Here is a 24,468-nt window from a genome sequence, read left to right as displayed (position 1 = left end):
CTATCGCCAATTATTTTACGGCTACAACTTCCTTTAAGAAAACAGACAGTCTTTTGGTAATTCCTCATGGGATCAAAAAAAGGTCAGCCAGCAATTCCATGCATGCCATCACATCTTGGCTAGTCAAGTCCATCAGGAAGGCATACTCCATTCGTCAGATTCTAGTTGCTGAGGGCATTAAAGCTCACTCAACTAGGGCAGTGGCAACTTCATGGGCAGCATACTGCAGGGTTTCACCGGAGACAATGTGTAAGGCAGCTACCTGGTCATCCAGACATACGTTTGTGTCCCACTATAGAGTAGACTCTGCACAATTGACAACGGTAGACTTTGGGAGAACCAATATAAGAGCCAATTCTTCACCTTTATGAGGAATAAACATTATTTTCTTGCACCCACCCAACTGGTAAGTTATTTTCCAGTGTGTGCTGCCATGATGCGTCAGGAAAAAGGAAAATTGTATACTCACCTTTCTGTAATTTTTCTTTCCTAACGCATCTTCATGGCAGCACACAGCAACCCGCCCGTTCTTTAGATGATAGATACAGAGAATGAAGAGGGGTGCCTCTCTTTCAATTTTATAGTTAACCAATCCTGTAAGGTTGTGGGGGTGGAGTCACAACCCAGTGTGTGCTGCCAAGATGTGTCAGAATGGAAAATTTACGGAAAGGTAAGTATACAATTTTCCATTTTTGTGTAGCTTAAACTTCTGAGTTTTTTCTCATTATGCCCAAAATTGGGATACAAATTAGAAATGCACTTCCTTGTGCTTTTCCCCTCAGTGTTGTTTAAATTTACCACAATGATGTGGGAAGCTTGTAAAGCAAATTAGCGTAGATAGATTTAGTGGGGAGATAGAGAAATTCTCTTCTTGTCTTGACAAAAGTAGCCCTAAATATAATTTGTCTGCACCTCCTGTGCAGTGACAATCATTAGATGAGATTCAGAGCAGAAAACCAGCAAACAAAAGGAAAGCCAGTGGACAAACACAATGTCAGAGCAGCCAGCAATTATCAGAGGTCAGGATACATAGCAACGTCAGCAACAACTTATCCATCAAATTAAATGGACTCAGCTCAGAGAATACTAAATCTATAGCAAGTGCTTAAAAAATACTGTGATAAATGGAGGTTATACTTCAATGGAGACATAAACAGTAAGTAAACAATTCTGGTCTAGAAGAACTGCAAGTGATGTCAAAGCCAATAAAATTATTTTTTTATATTGTGTATGCTTGAGTATACACATACATATACACATACATCAGTAAGTGTGAAGTTATGTTTCTTTTCAATTACATTTTTTTGCTATTCTTACAATTTCCTCAGCAGAAGAATGCATTTAAACACTGCATTTATTTGTTTAAACTGTCAATGAATAAATCCTTCATGTACAGGAAAATGCTACAGATTGTCTCAACTTTAAATTATGTCATTTCAAAAATCCTTTTCATAATTTTTAGGTTTGCAGCTTTCATTAAAATTATACCTAGTAATCCTGCTATGAAAGTCAATGTTCAGGTTCTTCCTCTTATAGGATAGCAATGCTCTGTCCGTGTCTTCCAATACTGCTCATGCACCCTATCACAATTTTATGGAGAGAACTTTTGGCCATTTCAACACACAATAATCAAGCACACTAAAATAAAATTAAATAAAAGGTTGGACTAAGTGTGGTACCTGTATAAGGGGCTATATTACATCTTTTCTAGGGCCACACCTACCTTGCTGTGCTTTTTAAATAAAAAATGTTATAACACTAACAATAATATTAGAAACAATACATACTGAAAGTAATGTGATTCCTACAATATTTTTTCTCCATTTTAAAGTTGCCAGAAACATTTTGAAATATTATATAGTAAATATTAAATTATGAAATATTTAAATGCAAAATTATGAAATGACACATTGGCTCAAGTACAACCAGTTAAGATTCTCAAAGCTGAACACCAGACATATAAAATACACAGATCAATTCAGCTCTGTTATCATTAAAGTGTAGCTAAAATTAAAAACAGAAAAATCAGCACAAGGGACCTAACTTACAGTAAGTAGGATGTGTCCCTTGTGCTGATTCCTCTTCTTTTAGTAGAAGTTCTCTTTTGTCTATGCCCCCCACCCCTTCCATCATAACCATCCAGTGTGACATGGGTTAATATAACTAGGGGGCTATCATAGGTGCTGATCAAGAGAACCCAACTATGCCCACCCTTTCTGCTTAGCTGCTCTATTCATACAGTATTACAGTTTGTATGAATAAGACAGATCTAAGAATGGAGGATGGGTGGATGATTTCTAGGTCCACCCATCCTCCATTCATAGAAGCTGTACTGAGCACACAATTTAAAACAGCAAATACTGATGCTGAAAAAGCGTTTGACAGGGTGGACTCTCATTTGGGAATTGGCCGCACTCTCTTAACTCACATCTCAGCATTATACCAATCCCCAACGGCCCAAATCCGTGTTAATGGTTCCCTAAGTGACTCTTTTACGCTCCATAATGGCACGCGTCAGGGATGCCCCCTCTCTCCGATTCTTTTCGCCCTCTCCCTAGAACCCTTCCTCTCCACAATTAGAAACAACCCGAACATCCATGGTGTCACAGTTGCTACCACCGAACATAAATACGCGGCGTATGCAGATGACATTCTGTTTTACATCCAACAACCCCTGATTACCCTCCCTAATTTGATGTCTGCCTTCTCACAATTCGGCCTTATATCTAATTTTAAAATTAACATGTCCAAATCTGAAATTTTAAATGTCACCGTCCCCATGGAAATTGTTCATCTTCTCAAAGCCTCCTTCCCATTTAACTGGCAAGCCCACAAAATGAAGTATTTAGGCATATATCTCACATCCAAGCCCCAGGCCCTTTTTGGTGCTAATTACCTTCCCCTTATTAATGCCATTAGATTAGATCTACAATGCTGGTCCCAGGTTGCTCATTCGTGGCTAGGTAAGATCGGGGTGATTAAGATGAATGTCATGCCCAGGGTGTTGTTCCTCCTCCAGATGGTCCCAGTGGGTATCCCGGCGAGTTTTTTCGCGCTTATGGAGTCCCTGATTGGCAAATACGTATGGAACAGAAAGCGTCCGAGATTGTCCAGAGCCCTCTTATTTAGGCCCAAACGGCTGGGGGGTTTGGCTCTACCGAACATTAAACTGTATTTTTTGGCAGCTGTTCTAAGCAGGATATCGGATTGGAAATACCACAAACATTCAAAACGTTGGGTTGCCCTTGACCAGGCGCTCAGCGGCACAGATTTATACACCCAAATTTGGATCCCTCGGAAATATAGGTCGCTGGCACCCAACACCTCCCTCCTCACCCACTCTACCCTACAGAACTGGGACTTGATATGTAAAAAACACAAGTGGCTTTCCAACTCCCCCATCATGCCTTTGACCGGCCATAATTACTTCCCTCCGGGAAACATTGATCCTAGAATATATTCTTGGAAACTGGACAATTCACCCCTTTTACACCATGTCGCCAATCAAGCTGGCATTTCACCCTTGTCTCACCTTATACCTCCTTCGCAGGTGACTCCCATGGATCACTGGACTTACCGGCAACTGGTGGACTTTGTACACTCCCTCCCGAAACCTCTTCGCTCCCTAGCTGACCTAACACCAATTGAATCTGCTTTCCTAGACGACCAACCGATGGAGCGGCCCTTGTCCTTTTTTTATCACACCCTACAGCTTCTTTTGATTAAAGGCAACCCCATCTTTTTGTCCAATTAGGAAGAAAGATCTGCACAGCACGGTTTCGGAGGCACAAAAATCTACTATGTTGTCCATGGCCCACTTATCTTCTACAGCTTCTAGGACGGCAGAAGTGAACTATAAGTTGTTGACGAGATGGCATTATACCCCGGTTATCCTAAATAAACTCTTCCCGCAAACATCATCTCTCTGTTGGAGAGGATGTGGGGAATGTGCCTCACACGCCCATATTTGGTGGTACTGCCCCTTTATCAGGCCTTACTGGTTAACTATTTTATATTGGTTGAAAATTATTCTGGGTTATGAGATTCCAAATGATCCATGGGTCATATTGTTTCACTGCACAGGCTCCCCAGCAGGACCCTATAAAAAGTCTGTGACCCCACACTTGCTTAACGCTGCAAAAGCGCTTACTCCACGTCATTGGAAGCAACCCACGATCCCATCTCTACGTCACTGGCTTGTGGAGGTTGACCGCACATATCAACTGGAGGACCTTACGTACTCCCTCCGGAAAAAGGCAGACTTGGGGAAACGGATTTGGTCCTGCTGGGTAGCCTTTAAATATACCTCAGATTATGCGGAAATTATGGCGCAAACTGGTTAAGTTCATGTGACTTTCTGTGTGTTATTTATTTTTTTGGTCAGAGACAGGACCGGGCAGATCCCTATTTTTTCTCCTCCTTCCCCCCTCCCTTTCTCCCTTTTCTTTCTTTGACTTTCCCCTCTCTACCCTCTTTTACTGTGGTCTTTTTCTTTTTCCTTTTTCTTCTCTCTTCTTTTTCTTAGTGACTTGGTTTACTGCGCTTTGGATGGTACATCAGGGGTTGCATGGTTATGCATTTGCTATCCCAATCTTTGGTTGGGGAATATTTCTGTCATACAGAATGGGCGGGCTTCACTTATCCTCAGAAGTTTCCTCTTAGTATTGCGTTGTTAGCGACTTACTGTTACAAGTCCCGTCCTATGTCTTCTGTAACTCTGGCGCCACTATGTATGGTATATTGTATGTAATACGCTGTCTGTCACTATCTCTTTCTCCTTCATTCTTTAATAAACACAAATGAAACAAAAAAAAACAGCAAATACTACAGTTTTTCATTTGCACTCCTAAAACAGTTCCATTGCCAGCTGACTTTTCCATCTACACTCCCAGAAATGTAAGATTGTTTTATATTGATTTTCTCTGATGCATGCATAAGGGAAATTGGATCATCAAATGCATTTCATGATGCTGAAAGCAGTTTACACTACATGTAGTACTATTATTGTTATGTCTTATTAGAAAGGGGGGGGGGGTGGAGGTAATTATCAGCAAATGTAATATTATCCACTTCCTTTTAATGGGATGATATAGTATATTTTTTTATCATGCACACTTTGAAGTTTTTATAGCAGTAATCCACTTAATATAATTACTCATGTGTCTTTCATAATTCAAGCTTCTTTTTCAATATTTTGCTTATTATATTAAATATATAGTTTTGTAAATTAACCACTAGTGGGAGCTTTAAACCTTAATTCAACCGGAATAGGAGAGCAGCCAGGAATAGGAGAACAGCCACTCAGGGAATGCATTGATTTCCTTGTCATCTTACTTGGCTTGCACTCTAAAGTGCACAGTAAAGTGTTGTTTAGCAGACTTTGAGTTTCACCTAAAGCAAAGCTCCAGCTGCTTAACAATTAATATTCAGCTTCAATCCATAGATGTTCCCTACTGTACTTCTTTTCCACCACTATTATTCTGAATCAGATGGCCAGCCTAATTCAGTCCACTTCCTCTGAGCCCAGAGTGCCCTATGCTTGCTCAAACCTGTAAATGGACAGTGAATGGAGAAGCAGTGCAGTCATGTTCCTTGTCAGCACACTGAACTGACTGGCTACCTGTGCCGCTTCTTCCTTTTTGCAACTGATCACTGCTATACAGGGACTGCAAAGGGCTGATACAAAGTCACAATATGGTACTAACACTTACTGTGACTTGTAAGAACTTTTTTGGAGTGCTGCTATATGTGCCGAAAGATGCTGTTCAAATGATCCACAACCAAAGTGGTGAAGGCCTCTAAAATGCTCATCTCAGAAGACCCTGCCCTTTTTCCCCAGACTGTCTCTGACACGCACTGGGATTTGGCATGGCCGTAGATCCTCAATGTTACCCCATCATTTCAAATTCCTGATATGTGTCTGTACCATGTACTTGTGTTAGAAAGTATCCTTTTCTTTCTTTGTATTGCTTCCTCTGCATTAAATACCTGGTAATCCAGTTTCCTGGCTGTGCTGGGAGAACAACCTGCCTGTCTTCCAATGGCCAAGACATGCCCCACTGCACAGCCATTCACTGGGAAGATTGGTGTGCTGTTTTTTCTCTGCCTCCTGCTGACATGATCCCCTGCAGTCTCCACCCCCACCTCTACACCCTTATGCAGCAACAAAGATTATTTAATCACTTATAAAACAAAAAAATAGTAAAAAGAAAAAAAGTAGTATTTATAATATCTATCTATCTATCTATATATATATATATATATATATATATATATATATATATATATATATATATATATATATATATATATATATATATATATATATATATATATATATATATATGTATATATATATATATGTATATATATATATATACACACATATACAAGGTGCATCTCAAAAAATTGAATATCATCAAAAATGTAATGTATTTCAGTAATTCAATTCAAAAAGTGAAACTTATATATTTCAAGCACTTTCTTTTAATTTTGATGATTATGGCTTACAGCTAGTGAAAACCCCAAATTTAGTATCTCAGAAAATTTTATTACATAAGATCAATAAAATAAAAAAAGGTTTTTAATACAGACATATGTTGGCTTACTGAAATGTATGTCCATGTACAGGATAGTATGCACTGAATACTTGGTCAGTGCTCCTTCTGCAGTGACACCATGATTATTAAACCAGGTATTGTTACTTTTGGAAGTGTGGGCAGGTGCCAAGGCCTGCTGGAAAATTAAGCTGGCATCTCCACAAAACTGGTCAGCAGAGGGAAACATGAAGTGCTCTAGAGTTTCCTGGTAGAGGGCTGCACGAACTTTGGACTTGATAAAACACAGTGGACCAACACCAGCAGATGATATGGCTCCCCAAATCATCACTGACTATGGAAACTTCACAATGAACCTCATGCAACTTGGATTCTGTGCCTCTCCACTCTTCCTCCGGACTCTGGGACCTTGATTTCCAAATGAAATGCTAAATTTTCCACAGTCCTTGATGATTTGGGGAGCCAATCCCAATCCGCAGTTTAGTTTGGAAACCCTAATAAAACTGTCACCCTTGCAAACTTGAGCAATCTAAAGAATTAACAGATACCAGTTGTAAATAACTCAGTTGAAGGGGATGGCCAATACACATCTCTGCAGACGGGTTAGCAGTTATAACTCTGAAACTTCAGCATGTTTCATAACTCATGAAATAATAATAATAATAATAGCACAGACAAAATATAGACATATTTACCTTCCTCATATAATTTTCAGACTTTTGAGCCCAAACATCATTAACCTAGGACAGTGATGGCGAACCTTGGCACTCCAGATGTTTTAGAACTACATTTCCCATGATGCTCATGCACTCTGCAGTGCAGTGGAGCATCATGGGAAATGTAGTTCCAAAACATCTGGGGTGCCAAGGTTCGCCATCACTGACCTAGGAGTACTGGGAGCAGAGCCAGCCCAATTCATCTCCTAGGTGAACTGAGCATCCAAACCCTGTCAAGTTTATATTCATTCCAAAGCTAAATTCAGACGGAACAAAGAGATATGAGTACCTAAATAAAACTGTATTTGGAACATATTTATGAACAGAATGACATTTAAGAAACCACTTCTCAGACTCTTAATTGGTCAGATGGCCTCTGTCAACACATCTTTGGTACCAGAGAAAAAGGGAATGCCAGGACAGTTTGTCAGCTTTAGTTAACATCAAACCAAGGAACACCTAACAGGACTTGTGAGAGCCACTGTGCCATCTTTGCTTATTTGCAGGACTCTGCTAAAACCAGGATTTGCAAGTATTCTTCATTTTTGACTCAACTTTTTATTTCTCTGTTGTTTTGTTCTCTCTTTATTTCTTTGTAACACCCCTTTTCAGTTAATATTTTATTTGTACCATTTAGACCTTTTCATTATTAAATTATTTTGAAAAGTGTTAAAACTGTGTCTATAGGCTTTTAATGCAAAATTACAGAATTCCTGTCTCTTGAAGAGCTGCTGGTACCTAGATTGTGGACCCGCGTGCTGGAAAATCTTTGTTCAATAGTGGAATTGTTATGTAAGTGACAGAGCGGTGTAAGACTGGCCAATCCTTTGTCATGAGTTGGTAAGAAGGGCAGGGGTTTGAAACCACATTTCATCACAGGCCCTATTCACTTGAATGAGTCATGTTTGGCGGTGGTACCACCTGCTGAATGCGACATGGCATTTTATTTTTGCGGCAGTTTGCGAAGCCCTTAGAGATGTGAAAAATTCAATGTAATGGGTGCATAATTTTTAACCTTGCTAACTACAGTATGTTATTATGGCCAGAGTAATATTTACAACAAAGCACATGCAGTCTGTGATATGGATAGCAAAGTAAGCAGAAATTTGGCCAGTGCCAAAACTCAAAAACATCCTTTCCCATTTTATTTTCCTCTGTCTTGCAACAACTGGATACCTGTAGGTAGACGATAATATAAAGGGGAATTGTGCAGCATGAATATGAGCTACAGGACTGTAACCTTCATGAAAGGATATCTTTCTTCACATGAGCATAAAGTGTCATGAATGATAAATAGATGCAATAGAGAAATGTTTTCACTTATCAATATGACTGTTTTACAGGCACTCTTCATTGCACACTGGGGATTCATATAGCACTTCTCTACACTGCATGCATTCAAAAGTTATTGGAAAGCTTTACTGCCAATCTCTCCTAGCTGAACAACACGGGCGGTATTAAAGACATCACTACATAGAGATTGGTCATTGCCCCTGAGCTTTTTCACAGTCAGCAAAATGATTTATTTTTATGTCTATTGACTTTTGCCACCATCTAATCATGGCCCCTAGACATGGTTATATACCTTAATTAATTCTCAAGGTCACATCTGAATGAATGTTTTCCTGGCACTCAGTGAAATATATTGATAAAGGAATTTGAAAAATCCTAAGTACAGCAAAGTTTTGTATATATAATGCTAACAAAAGGCCAGATAAATCCATCAGATTTAGCAAAAGAGTTTTAAAATGCAGGTAACAGCCCAGCAGGATTGATATTTAAAAAATGTGGACAACGGGTAATAAACATCTTTATATTCCCAATCTCAAATTGTCCCTCTTGTTTCAGTGACTGTTGTAAAATTTGGGATTTCTTATTACTTTCTGTCCCAGTGACAATGGTCAGCTTGTCACCTTGATAAAGAGGGCTGCTGTGCTCTTGAAACATTGGTGGTGTTCTGGCTAATATAGGATTCAGGGAATATTTTATTTTATAGGTACTTATATAGCTCTGTGAATTTACGCAGCGCTTTACACCTATATTGTGCAATCACATCTACCCTTGCCCTCAAGCAGCTTACAATCTAAGGTCCCAAACTCACATTCATACATACACATACTAGGCCCAAATTAGACAGAAGTTACTTAACCTACCAGCATGTTTTTGGAGTGTGGGAGGAAACTGGAGTACCCATGCAGGCACAGGGAGAACATGCAAACTTAAAGCAGTTAGTGCCATGGTTGGGATTCGAACCAATGACCTATTTTTTATCTTGATATATTGTGTGGCATGCTGTTTTTTTTTTTGTTTTTTTTGCAATAGTGATAATAAAATAACCTAGGGAAGGTTCTAACCCCTTTCACAATAGAAAAATAAGTTTTTAGCTTTAAATCAGCCTTTCTCGTTTTTTTTTTAATGCGTGAACCCATGAAATAAGTTTCTGAGCTCAGGTAACCCTTTCAAATATTTACTACATTTTATCTACAGCTTACAGTACATTAGTGTGATGATCAGGTAGAAGAATGCCCCTTAAATTTGTGCTTCTCTAAAGATAGCTAAAAAGACCATTGGTGTCAGTCCTTGGCAGAAGTTGCTTATTGCTCAAGGAACCCCTAATAATCTCTGGATGAACCTTTGTTGAGAAATACTGCTTTAAATTTTATATCAATATATTGAGGACACCACATTTGATTATGGGACTATCTTGTTTCCCTACCCGCAGATTGCACTTCATGCGGCTAGATCATAATCTGGCAGGTCTAATGCATTAGAAATTGAAAAATTGGAAAATTTTAATTAGGTACTTATAATAATTCAGAACTTCCCACTGGTAAATTTCAATGACAATTATTGGTAAACACAGCCTAGGCCATGATCTGTGTACCACCGTTCCACTGATGTAGTGTAAACATTTTCAGCACTCAACATATAGGATATGCATGAATTTGAGGCTCTACATGCAACAATGTAATTAAAGTGAATGTACAGCCAAAACTTTTTTGTTTTTGATAGCGTTCGAAAGGGTAAAACTCATGCTAAGCTATTTTATACTGTCTGTGTAACATTGGGAAAAAATTCTCTTTACTCCTTGTCCCACAAGATGCTACAGGAAGTTAGGTGAAATCTCCCAAAGTGAGGGGTGTTCCCATTTTAGACAGTTGTCCTCAGAACAGGAGTCCTCATTAGAGGATTTCTCCTTATTCTAGGGACTATGCTAACATGCTGCTTTTCCCCTGACTTTCTTTCCCAGTGACAATGGTCACCAGTGCAAATAGAGGGGGTGAATTTCCCCATGGGGACACAGTCAGAGGATTTTACCCTTTCCTACACTAGCCAAAAGTGAAAAAAGGTTTTACTTAAAGCATGGGTGTTCAACCTGTGGCCATCCAGCTGTTGCAGAACTACAAGTCCCATCATGCCTCTGCCTTTGAGAGTCATGCTTGTAACTGCCCATGGATTGCAATGCCTTGTGGGACTTGTAGTTCCGCAACAGCTGGAGGGCCACAGGTTGAGCACCCATGAAAGAGACACTTTAAAAAGTCAGTCATATGAAGGACCTTATGAGAATGCATAATCCCTATATTTATCCTAAAATGTAGAGATGCAAAAACACAAGGCGTTCTTTTGCTATTGTAATAATTAATAACAAGCTGGGAAACATTAACCTTTTACCTTAAAAAAACCTACTAAAAGCTTTGATGGAATGAAAATCTGCACAGAATATGTGTTCCCACAGCTTGTAAAGAAGGAAAAAAAATGCCATAAACCCATGTGCGCAGGTCCCAGTCAGTCATGTGTTCACTTCATTGCCCTCATTTTATTACCTATAACACATGCACTTTTTGTGTTTTTCTTTCTATAAAAATAAAACAATAAACTGAACTCTTATCTGCATATCATAAATCTTTATTTTATTTCAAATACTCCCTGCTGTGCTATTTTCTGTTTTCTTGGCTCTCTTTGCAAATGACATAAGCTCAGGCTGTTTATGGTTGGCATTAGGCCACTCCGAGCCAATATTCTTGCTCATTTATGGTTCGATGCTTCGGAATTTGAAGTGATGAATTTGAGAGTCACAAAATGTCTTATTTTGGCGGTTTTGAATAACATTTTTGCATTTGATCGATTTATGGAGTGCTACTCTACCAGGAATACATCCAATGATGTTGACCCACCTCCAAACAAAAATGTGCTTGCAGATGTTTACTGACATCCTTCTGGCCATCTTTCACAGCCCAACCTCAGTCATCAGCTGTATTTAGACAGTGATTTCCGCGTACCTATGACCTATTTGCAGAAACCTATACATGTGACTGCAATCATAGTTAAACATCATATAGTGCTATGCAAGGGTTAGCTCTAAGGAAGACAGAACTGCCAAACCACATGTGCACTCTGCAATTTTAGAAGACTGCAGGGTTAATTTATTAACAATAGTGTGAAGGAAAAAATATGGTGTTGCCTTCAGCAGCCAATAATATGATTGGAATATTTTTTATCTGCACTGTTAGAGTCTCCCTGGTCTCTTACATTAAGGGGGAGAGTCACCAAAACTGGTGCACTCAGAATCTGGTGTAGCCGTGCATGGTAGCCAATCAGCTTCTAACTTCAGCTTGTTCAATTAAGCTTTGGCAATAAAACCTGGAAGCTGATTGGTTTTTATGCAGAGCTGCACCAGATTTTGCACTCTCCACGTGCAGTAACTTATAAAAACCCATAAGACCTAACATTTTATCATTTAGACTAAGTTCACATCAATGTGGCAACTCATGTGCATAGAGATGCTTTTTATACGTATTTTCCATGCACTGCATTGGGTGGCCCATTAATGTAAATAGGTTGCCCAACACAAAGAAGTCAAAAGAAGTGATGTACCTTTTCTTTAGAATGCATTGCACCAAAGCGCATGGTAATAGGTTACCATGCATTGTGGTGCAATAAATTGCACATGCATTTATAAAGTTTGTTGAAGGGCTGTTAAGAATGTAAAAAAAAAACACTTACAACACTCACGCGGAAGGGTGACTGCGGTATTGTTAATACAAGTTTCTACAGTCTTCTTTAAAAACATACTGGTGACTTCATTGTCCTTCAGCAAACCTGGCATCTACAGTATGTGTATGTGACTATGGCAGTGACGATAGATTATAATCTATTTCTGGGACACAAATTGACATGTGAGGTTTAATATGCTTTGAAAAGTGCTGTACAGTACATAAAATTAGTGAGATAATAGACCTGCTGGGAGAGCTGGGAAAGCAAGTTTTATTTATCATAAATCAAGAGTGAACCTGCTTTAGTTATAATGAACACACAGAACCAGCATGAAATATAAAGCCAGGTGTCCCAAGACTGTCAGCCAAAGAGCCAAATGCTAAACAATATGTCAGCTCTAGAGTGGCTTGGACTACCTGATTATACTTCTGTAATTATTACAACACAGCTCCAGCTACAGTAGGGAAGCAGGAAGCAATGAGCGCCATCTGGGTTCCTATTTTTTTACTTTGCAAATGAACCTTCCATAAAATAAATGCTTTTATTGTGTGACATACTGTGTTTGCCATTGTTCAAAGAATATCTGAACTGTCAAATGAAAATTTGAAGCTCCATCCTTACCTTCAGTCTTGCACAGGCTCCACTTCTGTACTGAAATTGCTTACTATATTGTCAAAAGTATAGGCACACCTGCCTTTATATGCACATGAACTTTAATGGCATCCCAGTCTTAGTCCGTAGGGTTCCATATTGATTGGCCCACCTTTTTCAGCTATAACAGCTTCAAACCAGGAGAGATAAAACTGTTATTGCTGCAAAGGGAGGCCAACTCAATATTGAACCCTACGGACTGGGATGCCATTAAAGTTCATGTGCATGAAAAGACAGGCGTCCCAATTATACTTTTGACAATATAGTGTAAGTGTAATAAACATTAGCTTTTATTTAGCTTAAATAAATTGCAGCTTATCAGTCCTTAGATGTAATAGCTGCTTTTGTTTCTTTTTTGACCGACTTTTCTGATTTGTTACACATCTATTGGATAATTAAGTAGGTCCTTACATATTTTGGTAAATGTTAAGGAGATTCTAAAATCAGAATGTAAGAACATTGGCTCTCCAGGTCAATGTTTCCATGTGGGAGGCTCTTTTCAAGGCAGTTTCTCCAGGCTCTCGCTATAGATGTCTCTCCATAAAACAGGCACTATTCAGATGGTGTCTCCATAAGGCAGGCACTATTCACAGATGGTCTCTCCACAAGGCAGGCATTATTTAGACGGTTTGTAACAAACAGATGGCCCCTGCCCCCATCTATAACTGGCCCTCACAGCAAGAAGCACACGGAAGGGCAACACACAAAAGACAAAACAAGGGATAATCTTGGATTTTTCTCTGGTTTTGACTACTCAGATGGTCTCCCACAAGGCAGGCAGTATTCAGATGGTCTCTTCACAAGGCAGGCACTATTCAGATGGTCTCTTCACAAGGCAGGCACTATTCAGGTGGTCTCTCTACAAGGTAGGCACTATTCAGATTTTATCTCCACAAGGCAGGCACTATTCAGATGGTGTCTCCACAGGGCAGGCACTATTCAGATGGTATCTCCACAAGGCATGCACTATTCGGGTGGTCTCTCCACAAGCCAGACACTCTCTAGGTGGTCTCTGCACATGGTGGATTCACCACACTTGAATCTCTCTAACAGGGGTAGCTCTCCACTTGGCTGTCGTTCACTGGAGCATTTTTTCACAGGATCCTTTCAATACAGTACAGTAAGTCAGATAGTCAGGCACTACATAATTATGTGTTGCGAATCACACCTTTAATTTGACCATTCATACCACAAACCTTGCAAAAAAAATGATGCCCATAAGAGTCCCAGGTCTTTGAGTACCCTAGCATTGCCCCTGACTGCTTACCAGCTTTTAACTGGCAATTATGAGAGGATGAATAGTCCAGAACGACAATGTATATTTTCAGAACAGGAATGGGTTTTATAATGCTTATGCATAAAATCTTACTATATATTTCTTCAACCAAAGATATAATGTGGCATACAAATCTAGCATAAAAAATGATTTTGTCACAAAGCTGGCACTGCTGTTAAAAAAAGGCAAACTGCATAACCATTCTGACCACCTGCAGTGTACCGAATAAGCTCAAGATCAATTACATAAGCAAGCCTATTATACAGCATTTATTTTTAGTTCAGTCGAATCAGAATGTATAGCTTCTTCCTGATGCCTAGAGCTGCTATTGATCATATCAGCACGTTGGCTAGAAATGTAGTTAATTATCAATTGTTAAACGGTGCAGATATGGTTAAGTAAAACCAGCCCAAAGGGCACAGGAAATCTGTGTTAAAGTGCAAAATTGCCTTTGAGTCAGCAAGCACTTTAAAGCAGACTGAGTGCTAATAGCCTCCATTAGATTGTAATCCAAGAGGATAAATTTAAATCGTTCTCCACATTTTGGATTAAAGGGGATCTAATTAAGCTTTCCCTTTGAGATACATTTTCTGTATGTGTGTGGCAGAGATTATAAGACAGGATAGGAAAACACAGAGTAATGTAGTATTTTTTGGTTTCTTATTAATTAAAAAGTACCCTAACTACGGGCAAATAAACCACTTTATATGCTGAACCCAAGTAGCTAACATGAAGCAGCATTGATATGCAAATACTGTCCCTACTAGGGGTTTGTCAACTATAGATGACTCCTACCTGTCTCTAATCATTCCTTGAGGAAGCCTCTTAGCTCTATAATTTCTATAGTCATTTTATGCCTGTTGAGTTTTACCCCATCTACATAAAGGATACAACGCTTGGCTTCAGATTCAAAGAGATAGGGAATATCCTGCACCTGTCTTTTCTTACCCCAGAACCCCACAAATGGATTCATGGAATGTGGTAACAAAATGTGTTCCACTGGATATAAGTACTTTGCACAGAACTCATGCCTATATTGAATGAGACAACGATTTGACCACTCATATGCTAATTGCTACTGAATTCTCTTAGAAAATTGTGCAGTAGTTTTTCACTAGTAAAACAAAACATTCCTGGCATATACAGTACAGCACTCCATTTTCTGAATAGAGCACAAAGACCATAACCAAGGGTGTCAGTCTTGTTCATAGGCACCCTTGAGTGTGTATGTGAAGTGCAAAGCTTAGCACAGATTTATTTTATATATATTTTAGTGCAGCCTCTGGTGGTACAAAAAAAAAGTGGAATCCTCCTGTTATATTATAATAATTAATGCTTTAACTGGCTTTAAATGTCTTTAAAATAAATTATTGATTTTTTTTAAATTTAAACTGAAAAAAGAAAAAACAAACTTCTTTGATCGCTGACATTCATCACTGAATGGACACTTCTGTAGCACTTAGTGTACAGATAAAATGCATAAATAATTCACATGAATTTACATTTTTAAAAGGCTATTAATAATAAATGAGTCTACATCCGCTTACTGCACAGTATGTGAAGGAAAACAGCCTATAAAGTACTGTAGCCCCAGATGTATTTGGACACAATACAGTGCATCCAGAAAGTATTCACAAAGCTTCACTTTTTCCACATTTTGTTATGTTACAGACTTATTCCAAAATGGATTAAATTCATTATTTTCCCCAAAAATTCTACAAACAATAACCCATAATGACAATGTGAAAGAAGTTTCTTTGAAATCTTTGCAAAATTATTTAAAATAAAAAACAAAAAAATAACATGTACATAAGTATTCACAGCCTTTGCCTTGACACTTAAAATTGAGCTGAGATGCATCCTGTTTCCACTGATCATCCTTGAGATGTTTCTACAACTTGATTGGTGTCCACCTGTGGAAAATTCAGTTAATTGGACATGATTTGGAAAGGCATGCACCTGTCTATATAAGGTCCCACAGTTACCAGTGCATGTCAGAGCACAAACCAAGCTTCCGAAGCATGATTGTATCAAGGCACAGATCTGGGGAAGGGAAAGAAAAATGTCTGCAGCATTGAAGGTTCCAATGAGCACAGTGGCCTCCATCATCCATAAATGAAAGAAATTCAGAACCACTATGACTCTTTCCAGAGTGATCAGGAGAGAAGGGCCTTATTCAGGGATGTGACCAAGAACCCGATGGTCACTCTGACAGAGCTCCAGCGCTTTTCTATGGAAAGAGGAGAACCTTCCAGAAGAACAACCATCTGCAGCAGCACTCCACCAATCAGGCCTGTATGGTATAGTGGCCAGACGGAAGCCATCCTCAGTAAAAGGCACATGACAGCCTGCCATAAGACATCTGAAGGACTCTGACCATGAGAAACAAAATTCTGATGAAACAAAGATGAAACTAGATATAATTTGGCCTGAATGACAAGCGTTATGTCTGGAGGAAACCAGGCACCTCTCATTACCTTGCCATTACCATCCCTACAGTGAAGCATGGTGGTGGCACCAGGATGTTTTTCAGTGGCAGGAAATGAGAGACTAGTCAGGATCAAGGGAAAGATGAATGTAGCAATGTACAAAGACATCCTTGATGAAAACCTGCTCCAAAGCTCTCTAGACCTCATACTTGGGCGAAGGTTCATTTTCCAACAGGGCAACAACCCTAAGCACACAGTCAAGATAACAAAGGAGTGGCTATGGGACAACTTTGTGAATGTTCTTGAGTGGCCCAGCCAGAGCCCAGACTTGAACCCAATTAAACATCTCTGGAGAGATCTGAAAATGGCTGTGCACCAAGACTCCCCATCCAACCTGATGGAGCTTGAGAGGTCCTGCAAAGAAGAATTAGAGAAACTGCACAAAGATAGGTGTGCCAAGCTTGTAGCATCGAACTTAAAAAGACTTGAAGCTGTAATTGGTGCTAAAGGTGCTTCAACAAAGTGTTGAGCAAAGGCTGAGAGTACTTATGTACATGGGATTTTTTTATAGGTTTTTATTTTGAATAAATTAGCAAAGATTTCAAACAAACTTATTTCACGTTGTCATTAAAGGGTATTGTTTGTAGAATTGAGGAAAATAATGAGTTTGATCCATTTTGGAATAAGGCTGTAAACAAAATGTGGAAAACTTGAATCTCTGTGAACACTTTACAGATGCACTGTAATACCTAAATTCTATACATTATTTTCACAAAATCAGATTTTGACGCCGATCGTCAAATCCCAAGGCTTGTGAGAACCAAAATCTTTGTGAAAACCAGCAGGATTTTGGCAGTCACACTTATTTTCAGTAATAACATAGCAAAACAAAAACAAAAGATAAAAACAGCTTTAATTTGTTCATGAGCACATTGTAATAAGCATGAAGCAATAGAAAATACTGTATAATTGCAGCCCTCAAATTACATTCTTAGGGAATATTAGGCAAACACATACTAACAAGATTTGCAATGTTAACTGAAATATGACATAGTAAACAAACAAGACAAATCAAAGACTGGCAGACGTTTGACAGCTGCAGATGTGCCTTGCATTTTCCTCTGAGCAGTAGAAAGTCTGGAAAAGGGCTGCTTAGTGTCTGCTCAGCAAATAATAGACCATCCAGTGAGTTATGAGGGTTTTGCATGCAGGATCTGACTACACTCAGACATGAACCATGTTAAATATTTCTTCACTTGTGTATAGATAGGATGGGGGGAGGACATCAGCACTGATGGGGATAATAATAAGTATGGCTGGCTTTCTCGCACCCCAACTAATTAATTCCCAGAAAGCAACTGGCTGGTGTATTGGCTTGGGAACCTCTCATGGATTGGAGGTCACCACCTAACTGGGATGACTGGGATCACAATTGGGTGATTGCCATCTCCTACCCATCTGGGTATCTTTAGTCTGATATTCAGAAACAATACCACTCCAGACGAGGGAGGATATTACTGCAGAGTAATCTCCATGGTAAGTCCACACCACAGCTGGCTGCTGTGAAACAGTCATATGAAGATAAATTGGTGGCACACCAAAATATGGAGATGCTAAATCCCTTATTCCTCATGTCAAAGGAAGACAGCACAAAGACAGAGTTGCTGGAGCTGTTGTTAACACTCATGAGCTAATGCTTAATCATAGCAGCTGTTGGCATCTCCATATCGTGATGGTATGCTGCCAATTTTTCTTCATATGGGTATCTTTAGGCCTTTATTATAGAAACTTTAACTTGCAAATGCTATCCTGAGGAGCAATGTGCACAGCAAGAATTTATAAAGGTTTCAGTAAAGGTAGGTTCACACTAGCTGCAGAGAAGAACATCGTTTTCTGCAGGTAGTGATTGAAGTGCCAGCAAAGGGGGCCATGACTTGCATTTTTACAACACAGGGCACTGTATCCCCCTTTTTTCCCCAAACTTTATTGGAATGTCACAAAGTGACATTAATTTCTTAGCATGGCAACTCAGCATAAAAACGCAGGGTGGCACAGAGACAGAGACCTGCGGAACGGTGCAAAAAAAAAATGCAGATGTGTTGCATTTTTCTGCACAACTCTGCCCCGCAGCTGACAGCTGCGAGGAAGTGCCAGCGAGGCACAAACAAAACCACTGCTTTCTTCGTGCCCTTGTGGGGAGTTGTGTTTTTCTTATGCAGAAAAACAGAGCTCTCCACTGAAGCAGGAATCAACCCTTAGGTTTTAGCTGCTTTATTAAATCTCCTAAAGCACCCTTCAGCTCATCTGGCAGTTTTAAACACAGATCTTAAAGGCTAACACCAGCCAAAACTTTTTCTAGTTCTGGATAGAGCAATAGAGAGTTTAAACTTTTTATTTCTGTGCCTGTGACAGAACAGGAATTTAATATAAATGTCCCTAAGGATGCAATAAGAACATAGTGAGGAATGGGTTTTATTGCTATTTGTGCCAGATGAGTAAGATTTTCCCTCACTTCCTGTTTGTGGGCGATTATTAGGGACATTAAGGTTGTATGCACTTTGATGCCAAAAACAAAGTGATAAAAAGTGAATCCCAACTCCAATTTATAATAAAATGTCCAAAATCTATTGCCCGTAGCTTTTATTTTATTTTTAAATTAGCTCTCACTGTAATATTCCCCCTATCTCTGGTTCTGGCCCCTTGCACACTCACCAATTCAAATTTAAAGTGCTGGTCCACTTCTGGGCCCAATGGTGCCCTACGTCATTCAACCCACCCCGGGATTACTGCCCTAATTTTAGAAAGAGAATGGAGCCATGTTGAGTTGTTTTCTCCAAAGACCAGAACAGGAAAAGGACCTGTATACGTTTAATCCTTATAGGTTTAATAAAGTAAAGGCAGCAGGAGTTGCTACAAGAGTGGTGTGATAGTAAACAGAAGGAAGGGTTACCTGTAATTGGGTTGTAATCTACCAACTGCATGGGAGGTTCAGTTTTACAGCCTCAGTCAGAAATCATTTTACCTTGAAAAGGTTACTTTACCCAAAATAGTTTAGTCCTTTATACAGTAAGAAGACGCATGTACATTCACAAAGCTACTATATGCATAATCCTAAACATACAGATAAAAATAAACCAAAATTTTGATAGCTCACCTCTAACTTCCGGAGAAAATCTAGCAGAGTGTCGGGATACAAACAGTTTCAATTCTTGGTCTAAGTTGCATTCAGTGAGCTTTGTGTCCCATGATCGGATACCTGCAAAATGAAATGCATTATGGTAAATCAATAGCTAAAAAATATATTTCAGTAGGTCAAGCTATGTTTTCAAAAGAACAATTCAAACATATCCTTTAAATCATAAAGATTAACACATGCCGGAACGGGTACTTCTAAAGCAATTGCTTTTTAGTATCAATTAATAAAGTTGTGCTTGTCTATCAGCTAGGATTTGTTGTGGAACGTGATGATGGCGGCCATAAGTGGACCAGGCAATCCACTGACATTTGGATATGCACAGTATAAAGCCAAACATTTTCTTTTTTTGTTTGAGAGTTGAGGGGGGTTATAACCCATCTAAGGTTTTTTTTATGCCTCCACTGGTTAGATTCACCCTCTCTTAATGTACTAGTGACCATTATCATTAAAACAGAAAGTGAGAGAAAAATCCAGATTTTGTGTTGTGTGTCTATGGAAAAGGAAGTGAAGGAAAATCTCCCCAATGGGATGCAAAATACATACATAAATAAATACCCATAAAAAATAAATATCCATTCCCTACTTAATCCAATTTTAAAAACACATAGATTTTACATACACATTAACTCTTCCCATATAAGAGAGACAGATAGGCCTTAATCAAAGGGAGATTTTCCAACGCTCAGAAAATCTTACTGTGCAATAATGAGTGCCCCTGGCTGTTCGGGAGCCTCATTATCACTCTCTATTACATCAGAAATGGCTTGCTAATTGATTTAATATCTATGTCTCCTTAACTCAGTCATTCATCCTTATGGTTAGTTAGCACTTGATAACAACAAATGTCTGTATATTCTGTACTTCTGGTGTCCTCTAGTCCACAGCAGCATGTAAAACTCAAATGAAACAGTGGGATAACCTGAGGTGAATTGATCTCCAAGAGGCTACGTGGGTCTGCTGAGGGCCACACCTGCTTAATTTTATATTATACTAAAGCAACCCTTAAAGTGGTTGTAAAGGCTAAAGGTTTTTTTACCTTCATGCATTCTATTCATAAAGGTAAAAAAAAACCTCCTGTGTGCTTGCTCCCCACAGCCTCCTTAATACTCACCTGAGCCCCATCTCAATAACAGCCAGTGAGTCAATGAGGAGAGAGTGGGGGCGGAGCCAAGCTGAAGCTCTTTGCAGGGGCGGCCCATGCATTGTGGGTGCATGGGCGCCGCCCCCCACAATCCATGCTGTCGCCTCCCTATCCATGCATAGACTCCTATGGCAGCGTGGGAGGGGGTGTTTTTTTTAAGCACCTGATTAGAGCCTGAGTGAGACTCTAATAGGTTTGAAAAAAGGGTGGATTTGGGGTGCCCTGATCCCACCCTGTTACATACAATCCACTGAAGTGTCTGGCCTCAGGTAATACACAGAGATGAAACAAACGCTCCTATATAAGTTGCACCTGTTTATCTGCAGTCTTCTTTTCTATGCATCCAATTAAAGTTCTGCATTTAAAAAGCTTGTCTGAGCAGTCAGAAAAAATGAGTAGAGAGCTAAAGTTACACTCTGCAGAGGAGAGACTGGAGGGAAGGGACGCACACACCCTTCACGCAGAACACAAGAACAGAACTGAGACTGTCAATCAGCTGGAGCTCCCTCCCGTCATCATTTTTCTCTTGGTATCAGGAAAATTTGTCAGGAGTGACTCATGCTGATAGCAGAGGAAGGAAGCAGCAGACAGAAATTACACATAGGGGGTTATTTACAAAAGGCAAATCCACTTTGCACTGCAAGTGCACTTGGAAGTGCAGTCTCTCTAAATCTGAGGGGTAGATCTGAAATGAGGGGAAGCTCTGCTGATTTTATCATCCAGTCATGTGCAAGCTAAAATGCTGTTTTTTATTTTCCTTGCATGTCCCCCTCGAATCTACAGCGACGTTACTTCCAAGTGCACTTTCAGTGCAAAGTGGATTTTCCTTTAGTAAATAACCCCCATAGTGCTCTTAATTGAGACACTCAATTACAATTGTACAGTTGTCACTTAAAGTGGAATGCCACTGCCATTTTTTTTTTCTTTTTTTGAATGCACCTGTTTTGATGTTCTTAGTCTCATTTTCGAATCAATATTTTCAGTAGAACTGCCGCTGTATTTCTTTTTTTTTTTAACTAACCTTTTAAAAATGTTTTTTTTCTTTGTTGCAAGCTTCCATTTTGCTTGTGGGCATGTGAAGCCCACTTGGATTCTTTTATGGGATAAGTTGCTGCTGGCTACCCAGAATGCACTTACCGATCTCACGCATGCGCATCAAACACATAGCGCAGCGCAGGAAACGTCTCTGGTTACCATCACAATGGGTGGCGTAGTAGGAAGTGCACCCCCATTGTTATGGCAACCAAGTTAATCATCTCACTATGCCCACCGACTCCTGGGAATCATCACACACATCTCCCAGGAGCCAGTGCGCCACAGGAAATTATGTACTTTGCCACGGAGGGGGGAAGCAGGAAGAGATGAAGAAAGCCTTGGAAACAAGGTAAGCAATGTGAAAAAAAAATGCCCAATGCAGTTATTATGGTCAGTTCAGGAGCAAATGATGTGCAGATAAAAAAGTGGGTGGAACTCTGCTTTAAGTACACACTATAGAAGAATATTCTTTGTTCATATTTCATGTCTGAGGTTTACAACCACTTAAATGTCTTATGCCAGAAGGTTTCCGGCTGCACACTGGTTCTTTTGTGCAGAACTCAGCAGTGACAATTGGGGTCAGAGGTAGAAACCAGCATATAGCAGGGGACACAGTCTTCCAACCCTTCCGGAAGTGTGAAATACTTAAGAGGAAAATCATGTTGCTGGAAAGGTGAGTATCTTCTGCCTTTTATTGCAGGAGCTTTCTGGCTTAATACATTTTGAGATCTGACAATGCCTCTATAAAAGTGTTAAAATGATTAAACATTAGGAGAAAATAAGGATAAATACTACCTAACATCCAACGCTTCCAGTGTGCTCACAAAGGCGGTGATGACATCACAAGAAGATGCTATGACAATGTCCAGGAATGTGTTCTGGGTGGGATCCTTAGCTGAAGCTGAGGATCACATTGGAAGTTGGGGTATAATGTGAGTATGTTTTCCTTTTCTCCTAATGTATAATACTTTCAATGTTTTGACTGACATTTTTTTTTTAGGTGGTGGAACGGGCATAAGCCCATGTTGCAAGTGTCATGCAGGGCTTTATAATATTATGAATTGCAGTCTAGAACTTTTTATTCCAGAGATAAACATTTCCTGAAGTATTAATCGCAAAATGATGGAAGAGTGTGTAGCGCTAGAGAACTGAGGCCCTTTTCAAATGAAAGCTTAACTCAAAGAATGATATATATATATATATATATATATATATATATATATATATATTATTATTATTCAGGATTTATATAGCGCCAACAGTTTGCGCAGTGCTTTACAATATGAGGGCAGACAGTACACTTACAATACAAATCAATACAGGAGGGATCAGAGGGCCCTGCTCGTTAGAGCTTACAATCTAGAAGGGAGGGTCAAGTTGAAACAAAAGGTAATAACTGTGGGGGGTGAGCTGATGGAGAAGATGAAAATACAGTTAGGTGTGGGTGGGGTAGGCTTCTCTGAAGAGAAGGGTTTTCAGGGATCGTCTAAAAGCTAATAAAGTAGGAGATAAGCGGACAGATTGGGGTAGGGCATTCCATAGGATTGGGGAGGCTTTGGAAAAGTCCTGGAGGCGAGTATGGGAGGAGGTGATGAGGGAGCTAGAGAGCAGGAGGTCTTGAGAGGAACGAAGAGGACGAGTAGGTTGGTATTTAGAGACTAAGCTGGTGATGTGATATGTGATGTGATATATATATATATATATATATATATATATATATATATACACACACACACGCACACATACACATACTGTATGTTTGCCTTGCATTCCTTTTTTAAACAGAATAGGTGGTTTTGCAAAGTAAGGGTCCATGTATACCTTGAGGGGGGATATGATCCCTTTGCATAAATACATGGGTGGTCCATATAGTTAACTTTGTGTAGAGTTATTCACTTTAAAGTAATGTTAAAGTCCCTCTAAAAAAAGTTTTGAACAGAACTTGCTCTTGGGTCCCTCGCTGGTGCTCCTGGCCCCTCCCTCCTGCTGAGTGCCCCTAGAGCAGGCAGCTTGCAATGGGGCACCCAAGCAGGCTCGCTCACAAGCTGTAGCTCTGTGTGTCCACTAACACAGGGCCATGACTTGGCCCTGCCTCCTCTCTCTCTTATTGGCTCAGTGACTGTGAATGACAGCAGTGGGAGCCAATCGCTCCCACTGCTATCTCAGCTGATGAGTAAGCAAAGTCCCTGGAGATCACAGTAACTGTGAAAATGTAGAATAGGCTCTTTCAGTAACTATTTGTGGCCAGCTCAGTAGATTGTTTTGAAAAAAAGTCGGACACATTCCTAAATGAACAATATATAACATTTATAGCTAATAACATCAGGGATTGTTGATCCAGGGAAAATGTGATTGCCTTTGGGGAATCAGGAAGAATTTTCCCACTGGCGCAAATTGGATCATGCGTCAACGGGGTTTTTGCCTTCTTCTGAATCACCTGTGTGTAGGATTGCGCACATGGAGGTTTTCTGT

The 24,468-nt window shown here is 39.6% G+C and overlaps 1 protein-coding gene across 1 annotated transcript in view; it reads right to left on the bottom strand.

The window, feature by feature from the left end:
- Positions 1 to 24,468, bottom strand: part of MAP1B (microtubule associated protein 1B) — a 115,657-nt gene that overhangs the window by 50,382 nt on the left and 40,807 nt on the right. The window contains exon 2 of the mRNA XM_077462495.1: positions 19,779 to 19,880. Coding sequence (XP_077318621.1) covers positions 19,779 to 19,880 — 102 coding nt within the window. The remainder of the gene's footprint in view (positions 1 to 19,778; positions 19,881 to 24,468) is intronic.

Source organism: Lithobates pipiens, unplaced genomic scaffold (genome assembly GCF_037356315.1).
Source record: "Lithobates pipiens isolate NorthernLeopardFrog02 unplaced genomic scaffold, aLitPip1_a1.2 Scaffold_3, whole genome shotgun sequence".
NCBI lineage: Eukaryota > Metazoa > Chordata > Amphibia > Anura > Ranidae > Lithobates > Lithobates pipiens.
Note: the sequence above shows the minus strand (reverse complement) of the source record. Positions and strands in the feature narration are given on the sequence as shown.